Raw genomic sequence first — 15,513 nt, 5'->3', positions numbered from 1 at the left:
AGATGTACACAGGGATAGAGGAGGGAGAGATGTACACAGGGATAGAGGAGGGAGAGATGTACACAGGGATAGAGGAGGGAGAGATGTACACAGGGATAGAGGAGGGAGAGATGTACACAGGGATAGAGGAGGGAGAGATGTACACAGGGATAGAGGAGGGAGAGATGTACACAGGGATAGAGGAGGGAGAGATGTACACAGGGATAGAGGAGGGAGAGATGTACACAGGGATAGAGGAGGGAGAGATGTACACAGGGATAGAGGAGGGAGAGATGTACACAGGGATAGAGGAGGGAGAGATGGGAGAAAGTAGATGTTCCAACAAGATGAGGGGCTTAACAGAAGGCCGTGGTCAGTGTAGACGTACCCAGCTCAAACATTTGTAGAGGGAGGTTGAGAAAGCCGGAGTGGGGAGTGTAGGGGTTGCTCTGTCCGGGAGCTGTACACACATCTTCAGCCGCCGGCAGCAGCAGCAGAAAGGAAACATTATGACCCAACTCCAACACCTCGTGAGTGTAGATACGGAAGTGCTTGGCCTGCAACCAGACATGAACACAGTAAGAATATGAACAGGGGCAAAGATGGACACATACATCCGGGCGCGCACACACAAACACACACCCACGCACACACCCACGCACACACCCACGCGCACACACACACACCCACTCGCACACAGGCAGGGACACAGGCAGGGACACACACATTCACTAAGGCACAAACGACATGGCATGACTCATTGAACCCACATTCCAACTCGCCCATCTAAGTGTCTTGGTAAATGTTCCCCATGCCTTGTATTTCCCCTTTATCTCTAAAGTAATGGAATACTTTGACAGTGAGATGTGATAGACAATTCTGTCTGTCCAGTTCTTCTAAGAACATAAACAACATAATGTTGTGTTCTTCAGGAATGTCAGTATCAGAGTGCTGAGGCTAGCTATGTGGCGGTGCCTCCGTCTGAAAAATGACACCCTATTCCCTATGTAGTGCACTACTTGTAAACAGGGCCCATATGGCTCTATATAGGAAATAGGGTGCCATTTTTTTGACGCAGACACCACCACATAGCTAGCCTCAGCACTCTGATACTGACATTCCTGAAGAACACAACTATGTTGTTTATTTTTCTCAACACCAACAATAACATCTGCTAAACACATGTATGTGACAAATACATTTGATTTGAAGACACTCAGGGAGATAGATGGCTTTCAGAGCCCAGCTGATTTGTGTTGTAAAACAACTCGGAGTAAAGAGAGGAGTGTTCAGAGGTAGAGAGAAGATAAAAGATCAAACAGAAACTATAAACTTAATAGAGAGGCTCACGTCAGGACCATCAACCATCCAATATGGCTCCTGTCAGAGAAGGACCTGATGAGAGATGGGTTTTATGTGCCTGGCACAGAGCTACTGTAGAGACAGATTGGTGTGTGTGTGTGTGTATATACGTGCATTCCTGTGTGTGTACCTGGTGCAGAGGTAGGTTGATGAGTTTGAGCAGGGCCTTGAGGGAAGTCTGTAGCTCGTAGTAGAGGAGCGGTGTGTTACTGTCTGTCATTTGATCTGCTCCCTCTCTCTCTCTCGCCGGTCTCTCCTCTCCATCCTCTAGGGTTGACAGTCTCTGCAGCCAGTCCCACTCCTCCCTGAGAGAGAGAAAAAGAGAGGGAAAAAAGAGAGAAAGAAGAGAAACACCTAATGAAAGCAGGAATAAGATCATAGGTTCCAAGTTGTTGTGATGGCTCTGTGTCGGAGCATAGCACTGAGCAGCAGAATAGTAACAGAGTAAAGGGCTGTGACTCTGAAGGCTGATGCCGCCGAAAACATTACGATGCACCAATAGAGTATCACTATGTCCATCGGTCTGTTTATGTGTGTGTGTGTGTGTGTGGATCGTTGTTTTGCTCCAGGGAATTTCTCTGTACATGGGCTCTCCCTCGGACCCCCACTGTGCTCTGTGGTGCAGTCTGTGGAAAGACCTAGTAAATCACATCTTCCACTGCCCCTGGACGTGTGTGTGTATACTTCCTTGCCAGCAACAGTGAGTGTATGTCTGCCTGTCTATATTCCTCTTTACCTGAAACTTATGTGAAGTCCTCTTCCAAAGTGCGAGTGTGTGTGTAACTGGCCCAGTGGGTGTATATACTGTATAATACTCCCTGTGTCAAGCTAACCACTGAGGTCACCTCTACCACCTCAGACCAATGTCAACAAACAACTCATTTACACAACTCACACAAACACACACACCAACGCACAGAGAACACACACGCACACCTACACACATCTCTGTTTCACCTGTAGAGAGAAACTCAACACCTCTATCTCACTTCTATCCCCTTAGAACTTTCTCTCCTCTCCCTTCATCCCTCTCTTTCTCTCCTCTCCCCTCATCCCTCTCTTTCTTCCCTCTCTCCTCATCTGTCTCTTTCTCTCCTCTCCCCTCATCCCTCTCTTTCTCCCCTCTCTCCTCATCTGTCTCTTTCTCTCCTCTCCCCTCATCCCTTTCTTTCTCCCCTCATCCCTCTCTTTCTCCCCTCATCCCTCTTTCTCCCCTCATCCCTCTCTTTCTCTCCTCTCCCCTCATCCCTCTCTTTCTCCCCTCTCTCCTCATCTGTCTCTTTCTCTCCTCTCCCCTCATCCCTCTTTCTCCCCTCATCCCTCTCTTTCTCTCCTCTCCCCTCATCCCTCTCTTTCGCTCCTCAACTGACCATGGGTACAACACTCTCCAGTTTCTCTACATCTACTAACAGCTAAAGCTCCCAAGTATTTCCATGATCTGTAGATGAAAATACATGAGGCTTTGGCACAGTGTCTGTAGCATAATATTATACTGTCAGATCCAAATACACACTGCTGCCCGTCTAGTGTCTGCCTCTCTGTCTCACACACTAACACGAGGGAGGGATAGTGAGAGAGTCTGTGAAATAGAGAGAATAGAGAGAGTAAACAGACAGAAGGAGAGAGAGAGAAAGAGGGATGAGAGAAAGTCTGTCTGACTGCAGTGTTTTCTTGAGATGAAGGGGAAAAACACAGTCCAATGTTTCCCTTTGTTTCTCACTTCCCACTGTATCTAAGACCACAGCATAGCTAACTAGGACCGCAGCACAGGTGACTAGGACCGCAGCACAGCTAACTAGGACCGCAGCACAGGTGACTAGGACCACAGCACAGCTAACTAGGACCGCAGCACAGGTGACTAGGGCCACAGCACAGCAAACTAGGACCGCAGCACAGGTGACTAGGAGTGCAGCACAGGTGACTAGGAGCGCAGCCCAGCTAGCTAGAACCACTGTTAAAACAGCCAGCTTCAGTCAGCTGATTCTAGCCACACTTAATGGCTAGTTCTAGTCGGGCAGCTTAGTCTCATATTCAGAGGAGCCCCACTTTTGTTAGTGTCTTTTTGGTCAAGGTCACGCCAAATACTTATCACCACATCTCATTCAGCCTATCAGCAGCCTTGATTCCCGGGACTTCTGTTTCAGTTAGTCTGTGACACCAGCACACTGTGTGGTCAGAAATGTGCTTTCCCCATCCCGATGAGCACTTCCTGTAAAGGAGTGTGTAACTGGCTGCAGGGAAGCCAGGCGCAGAGAGCAGAAATGTGTAGCAAACGGAGCCCTTTATTGATGCGAACGCAATATGGACTTGGTCTTTTACCAAATTGGGTTATATTCTGTATACCAACCCTACCTTGTCACACAACTGATGGCTCAAACGCAATTAGAAAGGAAATAAATTCCACAAATTCACTTTTAACAAGGCACACCTGTTCATTGAAATGCATTCCAGGTGACTACCACATGAAACTGGTTGAGAGAATGCCAAGAGTGTGCAAAGCTGTCATCAAGGTAAAGGGTACTACTTTGAAGAATCTAAAATATATTTTGATTTGTTTAACCCTTTTTGGTTACTACATGATTCCATATGTGTTATTTCATTGTTTAGATGTCTTCATGATTATTCTACAAGGTAGAAAATAGTAAAAATAAAGAAAAACCCTTGAATGAGTAAGGGATGTCCAAACTTTTGACTGGTACTGTATATGACTCACACTCATTGTAATTATATTGTATACATTTCATCATTACTCTTATGTTTATTTGAGCACATTTGCCTGAGTTTCATGTGTACAAGTCCAAAAGGCTGTTTAGCCTCTTGACATGTGACTAGGCCTTATGCTTTCTGTAGTGTATAGCCCTGGCTGTAATTACTTACCTGTGCTGGCTTATACAGCCATGTCATTCATATTAAAGCAGTGCCATAGCCTAAGTTTTCATTCTCCTCTTTCCTTTCAGAACCACATAGTTAATGTCAGTTCTCACTGGACATAATTCTCAGTTATCTGAACCATGAGAGGTCAGATGTGTGTTTGATGTGTGAATGTGGACATCTTCTTCTATTAAACTCCCCTAACCGGGACATCCACCTCATCCTTGTTCTGACCGGACATTCTGTAGTGGTTGCTACTGGCCTTAAGCCAGCACCTAACATGTATTATTACATTCATGGTCCTTTGATTCTCTACAACCCTACCCCTATTTATCAACCTCAGTACAGCTAACTAGGACTGCAGCACAGCTAACTAGGACTGCAGCACAGCTGACTAGGACCGCAGCACAGGTGACTAGGAGCCCAGCACAGCTAACTAGGACTGCAGCGCAGCTGACTAGGACCGCAGCGCAGGTGACTAGGAGCGCAGCACAGCTAACTAGGACTTCAGCGCAGCTGACTAGGACCGCAGCGCAGCTAACTAGGACCGCAGCGCAGCTAACTAGGACTAGCGTCCAGACACTCTGCTAGCTGACTAGCGTCCAGACACTCTGCTAGCTGACTAGCGTCCAGACACTCTGCTAGCTGACTAGCGTCCAGACACTCTGCTAGCTGACTAGCGTCCAGACACTTTGCTAGCTGACTAGCGTCCAGACACTCTGCTAGCTGACTAGCGTCCAGACACTCTGCTAGCTGACTAGCGTCCAGACACTTTGCTAGCTGACTAGCGTCCAGACACTCTGCTAGCTGACTAGCGTCCAGACACTCTGCTAGCTGACTAGCGTCCAGACACTCTGCTAGCTGACTAGCGTCCAGACACTCTGCTAGCTGACTAGCGTCCAGACACTTTGCTAGCTGACTAGCGTCCAGACACTCTGCTAGCTGACTAGCGTCCAGACACTCTGCTAGTTGACTAGCGTCCAGGAACTCTGCTAGCTGACTAGCGTCCAGACACTCTGCTAGCTGACTAGCGTCCAGACACTCTGCTAGCTGACTAGCGTCCAGACACTTTGCTAGTTGACTAGCGTCCAGACACTTTGCTAGTTGACTAGCGTCCAGACACTCTGCTAGCTGACTAGCGTCCAGACACTTTGCTAGTTGACTAGCGTCCAGACACTTTGCTAGTTGACTAGCGTCCAGGAACTCTGCTAGTTGACTAGCGTCCAGACACTCTGCTAGCTGACTAGCGTCCAGACACTTTGCTAGTTGACTAGCGTCCAGACACTTTGCTAGTTGACTAGCGTCCAGACACTCTGCTTGCTGACTAGCGTCCAGACACTTTGCTAGTTGACTAGCGTCCAGACACTTTGCTAGTTGACTAGCGTCCAGGAACTCTGCTAGTTGACTAGCGTCCAGACACTCTGCTAGCTGACTAGCGTCCAGACACTCTGCTTGCTGACTAGCGTCCAGGCACTCTGCTTGCTGACTAGCGTCCAGACACTTTGCTAGTTGACTAGCGTCCAGGAACTCTGCTAGTTGACTAGCGTCCAGACACTCTGCTAGCTGACTAGCGTCCAGACACTCTGCTTGCTGACTAGCGTCCAGGCACTCTGCTTGCTGACTAGCGTCCAGACACTCTGCTTGCTGACTAGCGTCCAGACACTCTGCTTGCTGACTAGCGTCCAGACACTCTGCTAGTTGACTAGCGTCCAGACACTCTGCTAGCTGACTAGCGTCCAGACACTCTGCTAGCTGACTAGCGTCCAGACACTCTGCTTGCTGACTAGCGTCCAGACACTCTGCTTGCTGACTAGCGTCCAGACACTCTGCTTGCTGACTAGCGTCCAGACACTCTGCTTGCTGACTAGCGTCCAGGCACTCTGCTAGCTGACTAGCGTCCAGGCACTCTGCTTGCTGACTAGCGTCCAGACACTCTGCTTGCTGACTAGCGTCCAGACACTCTGCTTGCTGACTAGCGTCCAGACACTCTGCTTGCTGACTAGCGTCCAGACACTCTGCTTGCTGACTAGCGTCCAGGCACTCTGCTAGCTGACTAGCATCCAGACACTCTGCTAGTTGACTAGCGTCCAGGAACTCTGCTAGTTGACTAGCGTCCAGACACTCTGCTAGCTGTAGCCAAGGAGCATTGCACACATACTTCTACCTATTCCTCCCAGCCCCATAGAAATCAGATCTCATATTACTCACACACACACACACACACACACACACACACACACACACACACACACACACACACACACACACACACACACACACACATGCATGCGTACGCACACACAAACACACACACTCACAGCCTCAGAGTCAATGTAACATAATACTGTAGGTAGATTAGCGGTGATTGTCCCAGTAGAGAATGTGTGTAATGTGGTGAATGTTAGCTGACAACATCAGAGGTGTAAACAGCGAGTTGGCATTCCTCTAAGTCAGCCGCGGGACAATTTTTTTTTCTTGAGCAGATGGTCAAGGGGCCAGAACATATTTACAAATGATTTGTAGACCGCAAATGGACAGCAAGAAGCCCAAACAGATAAAATGTTTGACTAAAACATTCATAATTTCAAACCTTGCTTACATTTATGTGCAATCCCGTGTCTTTCTATTATGCGTGGGAATACTTGGGAACAGATTGCCCAGCCAGAGATCAATCAACCAAATATACAGGCGGAGATTCAGTGAAAATCACATTGATTATCAGACAAGTAAGTTACAGGCTTTTGGTTGGGAGTAGGACATGTGAGTGAAGAGTAAAATCAACTTGCTAAACTACATAACATGCTAGCAACATGTTCTGATCAGCGAATATATGAGTAAGCTAGAATAAAGATAATCATGAGCACTCACCTCAACTTAGCAAACATCTTCCCAGCCTAATTGTTACCAAATATCCAAACCGGAATTCAGTTAAAACAAACATCTAACATTGATTGATTTATCTAGACCTTTCCCCCACGCTTGTCCCAAAGCAGCGTGATGGTGCTGTCCCAATCAAAACGGTGCTGAAATGATCATATAGGTGACCACACACTACCATTGCTTTAAATGAGTATAATGGTTGGATATGACTTAGGGAATTTCAGTATAAGCAAGAATTTGATACATGCCTTTAATTGCATTAGCCTACTTTATTCAACTATTTTTGTCATTCAGTTGATCATAACTAAGGTGAGTTTCCTCGTCTCCTCACTCCGCTGCTGCCTGCATCCACCCCAAGAGCTGTTTCCTCGTCTCCTCACTCCGCTGCTGCCTGCATCCACTCCAAGGGCTGTTTCCTCGTCTCCTCACTCCGCTGCTGCCTGCATTCACCGCATTGCTTTCAATACGAGTTTAAATATATACTGTTTTCTAGTAATATGGCTTTTATTTCTGGTTCGGTCTCATTTAATTTCTGTGATGTCGGTCCGAGCCTGGGCTCGGGCTTCAGCTCACCATGCTTAGGTTGGACCGGGCTAGAATCTTGGGGTTTATATGAGGCCTGGAACCATGTTGCAACACTATGATGGAGGAGCTGTCCAAAATCAACCTCTCTTGAAGTGACGCTCAACATGTTTCATGGAGGGAGTTCATTGCAGCCTTAAACTGATGTCACATGAAGTAATCTGGATGCAATTTTGGTTGCTTGCTACAAAGTTGCATCTTGGTTGCTCTGTGTGTCACTCCCAACAAATTCAAAGGTAATGTAAAGGTAAGAGTAAGTAAGACAGTAAGTATACATCCAGCTGTGGTGAGTCCTTACCTGGAGACATTGGCGTTGTCTCGTATCCGCGCGTGGCACAGCATGTTGGGCATCCTCTGTGGTACCAGCACCCTGATCTGGTCTACAGAGCTGCTGAGCTTCAGGTAGCCCAGGTACAGACCTGGGACCAGGCGATGCTGGCTACGCCTCTGGTAGGCCAAGATGTCCTGTGGAGTGAGGGACAGAGGGAGGGAGGGAAAGAGAGAGAGACAGCGAGAGAGAGAGAGAGAGAGAGAGAGAGAGAGAGAGAGAGAGAGAGAAGGGGAGAGAGAATATACAGGGTCAGTGTGTGTGTATGTGTGTGCTACCTGTATAGTGATGAGCAGTATGTCCAGTGCATAGGGTATACACTAGATGACTGACAGGGGGCGCTGTAATGAAGCCATCTTGACACTCCCCCACCATGTAACAAATATGTTGGAAGCTATAGAAATGGACTAATTCATGTCTACATTTGCTTTTGCCACGTTTATTCTATTATAGACATCTCAATGCTTTAAATGATATAATGTGAGATAAACATGTTCCTTAAGGCATAATCTTTTGAAAGTTCTAATGTTACTGTCCCCACTACAACAAAAAATACTTAAATACATGTAATTTTGTCCATGAAACATTTAATTGAAATAGAATTCCATTCATTCCTATGGAGGACTGCTTCTTCTTGGGAGTGCCAATATGGCCGACCGGTGGCTTCAACGCCTCTCATTCAGGGTTTATATACATCATTGGTTATAATATAATAATATATGCTACTTAGCAGACACTTTTATCCAAAGAGACTTAAAGTTATGTGTGCATAAGCATGGGTGATACCTGGAATCAAACCCACTATCCTGACGTAGCAAGTGTCATGATGTACCGACTGAGCTACAGAGGACCACTATGATATGGTTATAGTAGGGTTATGTTATGGTGGGGTTATAGTAGAGTTATGGTAGGGTTGTGGTAATGTTATGGTAAATCTATCTTCTACCTGTATGGTTATTAGCAGTATGTCCAGCGCGTAGGGTTCTTCAGGTGTGGACAGACTCTTCCTCTGGCTCTGTAGCTTGGACACCTGCATCCACTTCCCATTGAAGAAGGAGTACTGGCTTTCCATGTCCCTGATCGTCAATAACAATACATTACCATGACGATCCTTGATGGGCTCGTAGTGGACACGCCCCAGGTTGTGTGTGCCTAACAGATTCTGAGAATGACATCAGTCAATCAATCACTGAATACACCAATAAATCCTTCTATCTGTATGTTTGCCTATCTATTCATCTCTCACTCACATACCACACACATACACGAGTGTACCTGTAGTTGCCCAGCGGCAGACAGCATCTTCTGTCTGGCCTGTAGAGTGGAGGAGGAGGACATGGAGACAGACATACTCTGTCTCAGCCACCGCACATCCTCCCACATACATGACAACTACAGAGAGAGGGAGGGGATGTAGATAGAGAGAAATAGAGAGAGGGGAGAGAAAGAGAGACTGCACCATGAAGATAATCTAGAAAAGGTATCATGGTACATTCCTTTTTACTCTGCTAAGTATAAAGTGAAATGCAGAATACTGCTTGATGCAATTTAGTCAAACAAAAAATCTATTCAATGTGGCCACTGTTCTTGATATAATGTACTACATTACCCACAATACCTTAGTGAACCAGAGGAAGTCCTGCATGAGAGAGCTGCCATAGGAGTCATCCACCTCCACTATAGGGATCTGGTCCTCTGTGGTCACCAGAACACTGTCTTTGTGGTAAAACACTGCCGCCAGGTAAACCCCCCTATAAAACCAGCACAATGGAATAGTCCAGCTTAGTTTCACAATGGAGAGTCTCCAATTTGAACAGTCCATGATGTACATCCAGGTGGTGTAATTTACACAAAAACACTACTAGCTCACCTTTTGAGTGTCTTGACGAACTTGTTTGAAGAGTTAAACAGGTGCTTGAGACTTCTGGAAACGGACTGCTTACGGCTTGGGTTCTGGAGCTTTGATGTGTCTGAGAGTAGGAGAGGAGACAGGTTGAGGAAGAAGAGAAACTGATTACTTGTCTTCATAGTAAAGAAGACATTTTACCTCTTATTTGTTGGTCTCATTACTTCTGCTGTTTTGAACATGAACTAGTGTCTGTATGTCTGTTTGTGCGCTGATTTGAAACACTCAAATGCTTTCAGAATTGAAATGCAGTCATAGTAGTGTCTATAAACCCAGGCCTGAGTGTTATTGTGTTATAGTAACTCGGTGTTTTGTGTGTTTTTCAGTATTGTAATGATGTTATTCCCTGCATGTTGATCAGTACTCAATTAACTGTTATTGTACAGAACTTGTACATATGTCTTCTAATGGTTTATTCAGTATTGTAATTGTTGTTATTGTCTGTGTTCAGTGCTGTACTAGGACCTTGACCTTCTAAGATGCAAAGTGAGTCTTACTTTATCGGAGTGAGCGAGAGTGGATGGTTTCGAGAGAAAGGGATTGACAGCGAAATAGAGAGAGAGAAAGAGAGCAAGAGAGAAAGAGAGCAGGAGAGAACAACCTTGTCGACTGTTATGTCGTGTCCTTTCTTGGCAATTGAATGAAAGGAAACAATCACAAAACAACAGCAGGGGAAGAGTGAGTCAGAAATAAGAGGTTCACAGTGCTGGTCAATTGTCAAGCTTCAGTGACACTCTTGTTGTTTTATCTCAGTCTGTTCAGCTGTCTATCCTCCATAGCCCCTATCTAACCCTGTATCTCCCCCATCACCCTGCTATCTGCCCCATGACCCTTGTCCCCAGTGATGCCAATCTCCAGACCGCAGAGACTCTACCAGCTAATTAAACACATAATCACGGTGTGGAAACACAAGGCAGTCAGACAGACTGACCACAGTATACTGTTAGCTAACTCTACTCGGTTCAGTCACGATTTCAGTCAAAGTATCATTGCCCTAAGGATGGATGGAGGGAGGGAAGGAAGGAAAAATGAAATGTGCCCACGCCACGGTCTGGTAATGTCACTCACTCCCCTGGGACATTAGAGATGGAGGGAGGGGAAGGAGGGATGGAGGGAGGGATACAAGAAGGGAAGGAAGAATTCTTCCTTGTGAAGCCTCTAACTGCCTGAGGATCAGGATCTGACGTATATAATCTCCATTATCAGACTAAAGATTGAGGCTCTCTCCATCTCTGTCTATCTCTCTCCATGTCTCTCTGTCTATCTCTCTCCATGTCTCTCTGTCTCTCTGTCTATCTCTCTCCATGTCTCTCTCTGCATATCTGTCTATCTCTCTCCATGTCTCTCTGTCTATCTCTCTCCATGTCTCAATTCAATTCAATTCAAGGGGCTTTATTGGCATGGGAAACATGTGTTAACATTGCCAAAGGAAGTGAGGTAGATAATATATAAAGTGAAAATATAAAGTGAAATAAATAATAAAAATTAACAGTAAACATTACACATACAGAAGTTTCAAAACAATAAAGACAATCCAAATGTCATATTATATATATACAGTGTTTTAACAATGTACAAATGGTTAAAGGACACAAGATAAAATAAATAAGCATAAATATGGGTTGTATTTACAATGGTGATTGTTCTTCACTGGTTGCCCTTTTCTCGTGGCAACAGGTCACAAATCTTGCTGCTGTGATGGCACACTGTGGAATTTCACCCAGTAGATATGGGAGTTTATCAAAATTGGATTTGTTTTCGAATTCTTTGTGGATCTGTGTAATCTGAGGGAAATATGTCTCTCTAATATGGTCATACATTGGGCAGGAGGTTAGGAAGTGCAGCTCAGTTTCCACCTCATTTTGTGGGCAGTGAGCACATAGCCTGTCTTCTCTTGAGAGCCATGTCTGCCTACGGCAGCCTTTCTCAATAGCAAGGCTATGCTCACTGAGTGTGTACATAGTCAAAGCTTTCCTTGATTTTGGGTCAGTCACAGTGGTCAGGTATTCTGCCGCTGTGTACTCTCTGTTTAGGGCCAAATAGCGTTCTAGTTTGCTCTGTTTTTTTGTTAATTCTTTCCAATGTGTCAAGTAATTATCTTTTTGTTTTCTCATGATTTGGTTGGGTCTAATTGTGCTGCTGTCCTGGGGCTCTGTAGGGTGTGTTTGTGTTTGTGAAGAGAGCCCCAGGACCAGCTTGCTTAGGGGACTCTTCTCCAGGTTCATCTCTCTGTAGGTGATGGCTTTGTTATGGAAGGTTTGGGAATCGCTTTTCTCTGTCTCTCTCTGCGTCTCTCTGTCTCTCTCTGCATAACTCTCTCCATGTCTCTGTCTATCTCTCTCCATGTCTCTCTGCATCTCTGTCTATCTCTCTCTGTCTATCTCTCTGTCTCTGTCTATCTCTCTCCATGTCTCTCTGTCTATCTCTCTCCATGTCTCTCTCTGCATATCTGTCTATCTCTCTCCATGTCTCTCTGTCTATCTCTCTCCATGTCTCAATTCAATTCAAGGGGCTTTATTGGCATGGGAAACATGTGTTAACATTGCCAAAGGAAGTGAGGTAGATAATATATAAAGTGAAAATATAAAGTGAAATAAATAATAAAAATTAACAGTAAACATTACACATACAGAAGTTTCAAAACAATAAAGACAATCCAAATGTCATATTATATATATACAGTGTTTTAACAATGTACAAATGGTTAAAGTACACAAGATAAAATAAATAAGCATAAATATGGGTTGTATTTACGATGGTGTTTGTTCTTCACTGGTTGCCCTTTTCTCGTGGCAACAGGTCACAAATCTTGCTGCTGTGATGGCACACTGTGGAATTTCACCCAGTAGATATGGGAGTTTATCAAAATTGGGTTTGTTTTCGAATTCTTTGTGGATCTGTGTAATCTGAGGGAAATATGTCTCTCTAATATGGTCATACATTGGGCAGGAGGTTATGAAGTGCAGCTCAGTTTCCACCTCATTTTGTGGGCAGTGAGCACATAGCCTGTCTTCTCTTGAGAGCCATGTCTGCCTACGGCAGCCTGTCTCAATAGCAAGGCTATGCTCACTGAGTGTGTACATAGTCAAAGCTTTCCTTGATTTTGGGTCAGTCACAGTGGTCAGGTATTCTGCCGCTGTGTACTCTCTGTTTAGGGCCAAATAGCGTTCTAGTTTGCTCTGTTTTTTTGTTAATTCTTTCCAATGTGTCAAGTAATTATCTTTTTGTTTTCTCATGATTTGGTTGGGTCTAATTGTGCTGCTGTCCTGGGGCTCTGTAGGGTGTGTTTGTGTTTGTGAACAGAGCCCCAGGACCAGCTTGCTTAGGGACTCTTCTCCAGGTTCATCTCTCTGTAGGTGATGGCTTTGTTATGGAAGGTTTGGGAATCGCTTTTTCTCTGTCTCTCTCTGCATAACTCTCTCCATGTCTCTGTCTATCTCTCTCCATGTCTCTCTGCATCTCTGTCTATCTCTCTCTGTCTCTGTCTATCTCTCTCTGTCTATCTCTCTCCATGTCTCTCTCCATGTCTCTCTGTCTATCTCTCTCTCTCTTTGCATCTCTGCATAACTCTCTCCATGTCTCTGTCTATTTCTCTCCATGTCTCTCTGTCTCTGTCTATCTCTCTGTCTATCTCTCTCCATGTCTCTCTGCCTATCTCTCTCAATTTCATTATATATATTTTTTTGAATTTCACCCCTTTTTCTCCCCAATTTCGTGGTATCCAATTGTTTTAGTAGCTACTATCTTGTCTCAACGCTACAACTCCCGTACGGGCTCGGGTGAGACGAAGGTTGAAAGTCATGCGTCCTCCGATACATAACCCAACCAAGCCGCACTGCTTCTTAACACAGCGCCATCCAACCCGGGAAGCCAGCCGCACCGTGCACCTGGAAACCTTGGTTAGCGCGCACTGCGCCCGGCCCGCCACTGGTGCGCGATGAGACAAGGATTTCCCTACCGGCCTGGGCGCGAACCCAGAGTCTCTGGTGGCACAGCTGTCGCTGCAGTACAGCGCCCTTAACCACTGCGCCACCCGGGAGGCCCTCATTTTCAATTTAAGGGGCTTTATTGGCATGGGAAACATATGTTTGCATTGCCAAAGCAAGTGAAATATATAGTAAACAAAAGTGAAATAAACAAAAACTAACAGTAAACATTACACTCACAAAAGTTTGAAAGGAATAGAGACATTTTGTCACGTTCTGACCTTTATTTCCTTTGTTTTGTATTTATTTAGTATGGTCAGGGCGTGAGTTGGGGTGGGCAGTCTGTTTGTTTTTCTATGATTTGGGGATTTCTATGTTTGGCCTAGTATGGTTCTCAATCAGAGGCAGGTGTCATTAGTTGTCTCTGATTGAGAATCATACTTAGGTAGCCTGGGTTTCACTGTGCGTTTGTGAGTGTTTGTTTCCGTGTCTGTGTTTTTCACCACACGGTACTGTTTTGGGTTTCGTTCGTTCCACGTTTATTGTTTTTTGTATTCAGTTGTTCATGTGTACTATTTCTTATTAAAAGAACCATGGACACTTACCACGCCACATATTGGTCCTCCGATCCTTCTCGCCTCTCCTCTTCAGAAGAAGAGGAGGAAATCCCTTACACATTTCAAATGTCATTATGTATATATACAGTGTTGTAATGATGTGCAAATAGTTAAATTACAAAAGGTAAAATAAATCAATATAAATATGGGTTGTATTTACAATGGTGTTTGTTCTTCACTGGTTGACCTTTCTCTCTGTCTCCCTCTCGCTCTTTACTACTCTCTCATCTACTGACTACAGCTTTAACGTTTAGGTATTCAAAACATAGTTAACTAGTTTAATGCTCTCTTTTAATATTCTCCAAACACGCTTATAGCATCCAGCATTGTTACAATTAAAAAAGAGTGTATTTTCAAGAGACAGAATTGTTTTCAGAACAGACGACGGTGCTGGTGACTCGCCAGTCTTTAAGTCTATGGGTATTTCTGTTTCCACCAGGTCAACTGCTTTTGACAATTGGATAATATGACAAAGGCTGCTTGATCCTCGCCACAGAGAATAAAAAGAGAAAGGAGAGAGAGTGAGAGAAACTGGATTGGTAGTGATTAATGAGGTGGGGACCATTCCATCTGATCCAACTACTACTGCTGGCACAAACAGACAGAGAGGGGGAAGGGGTGGAAGTGAGGGAAGAGATGCGGTGAGAGAGAGAGAGTGTGTGTGTGTAAGAGAGAGAGAGAGAGAGCGAGAGAGAGTGTGTGTGTGTGTAAGAGAGAGAGAGAGTCAAGGAGAAAGAAATCTCCTCAAAAGCTCATCATACAGTTTGGAGAGTTTGCTTACATAGCTGGGCAGTGAGTGAGAGTGAGAGGAGAGAGGAGAGAGAGAGAGCGAAAGAGAGAAAGAGTGTGTGTGAGCGTAATAATGTGTGTGTGATCCATTTGGGGCTGGTTGTGTTTGTGTGCAAACATGGCTGTGTGTGTGTGTGGGGGAATGCAGGGTGCAGTGTGCCACACACCCCTGTCTCTGTGCTGTGCTGGTAGTGTAGGTCCTCTAAGCTCCACATATACACATCAGAAATGAAGATAACCTTCCTGGTAAATGAGGGGTTTGCTCCCAGCCTT

The 15,513-nt window shown here is 45.2% G+C and overlaps 1 protein-coding gene across 4 annotated transcripts in view; it reads right to left on the bottom strand.

The window, feature by feature from the left end:
- Window positions 1-256: 256 nt before the first annotated feature.
- Window positions 257-15,513, bottom strand: part of LOC112257636 (ankyrin repeat and fibronectin type-III domain-containing protein 1) — a 229,162-nt gene continuing 213,905 nt past the window's right edge. For all 4 annotated transcript variants that reach the window (XM_042326082.1, XM_042326077.1, XM_042326097.1 and 1 more), the window contains 7 exons: window positions 9,873-9,972; window positions 9,621-9,753; window positions 9,278-9,394; window positions 8,949-9,164; window positions 7,973-8,139; window positions 1,472-1,646; window positions 257-536 (listed from right to left, as the gene is read on the bottom strand). In XM_042326082.1, coding sequence (XP_042182016.1) covers window positions 336-536; window positions 1,472-1,646; window positions 7,973-8,139; window positions 8,949-9,164; window positions 9,278-9,394; window positions 9,621-9,753; window positions 9,873-9,972 — 1,109 coding nt within the window. In that variant the 3' untranslated portion in view covers window positions 257-335. The remainder of the gene's footprint in view (window positions 537-1,471; window positions 1,647-7,972; window positions 8,140-8,948; window positions 9,165-9,277; window positions 9,395-9,620; window positions 9,754-9,872; window positions 9,973-15,513) is intronic.

The sequence above is a fragment of the Oncorhynchus tshawytscha genome, linkage group LG01 (assembly GCF_018296145.1).
Source record: "Oncorhynchus tshawytscha isolate Ot180627B linkage group LG01, Otsh_v2.0, whole genome shotgun sequence".
In the NCBI taxonomy this organism is placed as follows: Eukaryota; Metazoa; Chordata; class Actinopteri; order Salmoniformes; family Salmonidae; genus Oncorhynchus; species Oncorhynchus tshawytscha.
This window is presented reverse-complemented; position numbering and strand designations above follow the sequence as displayed.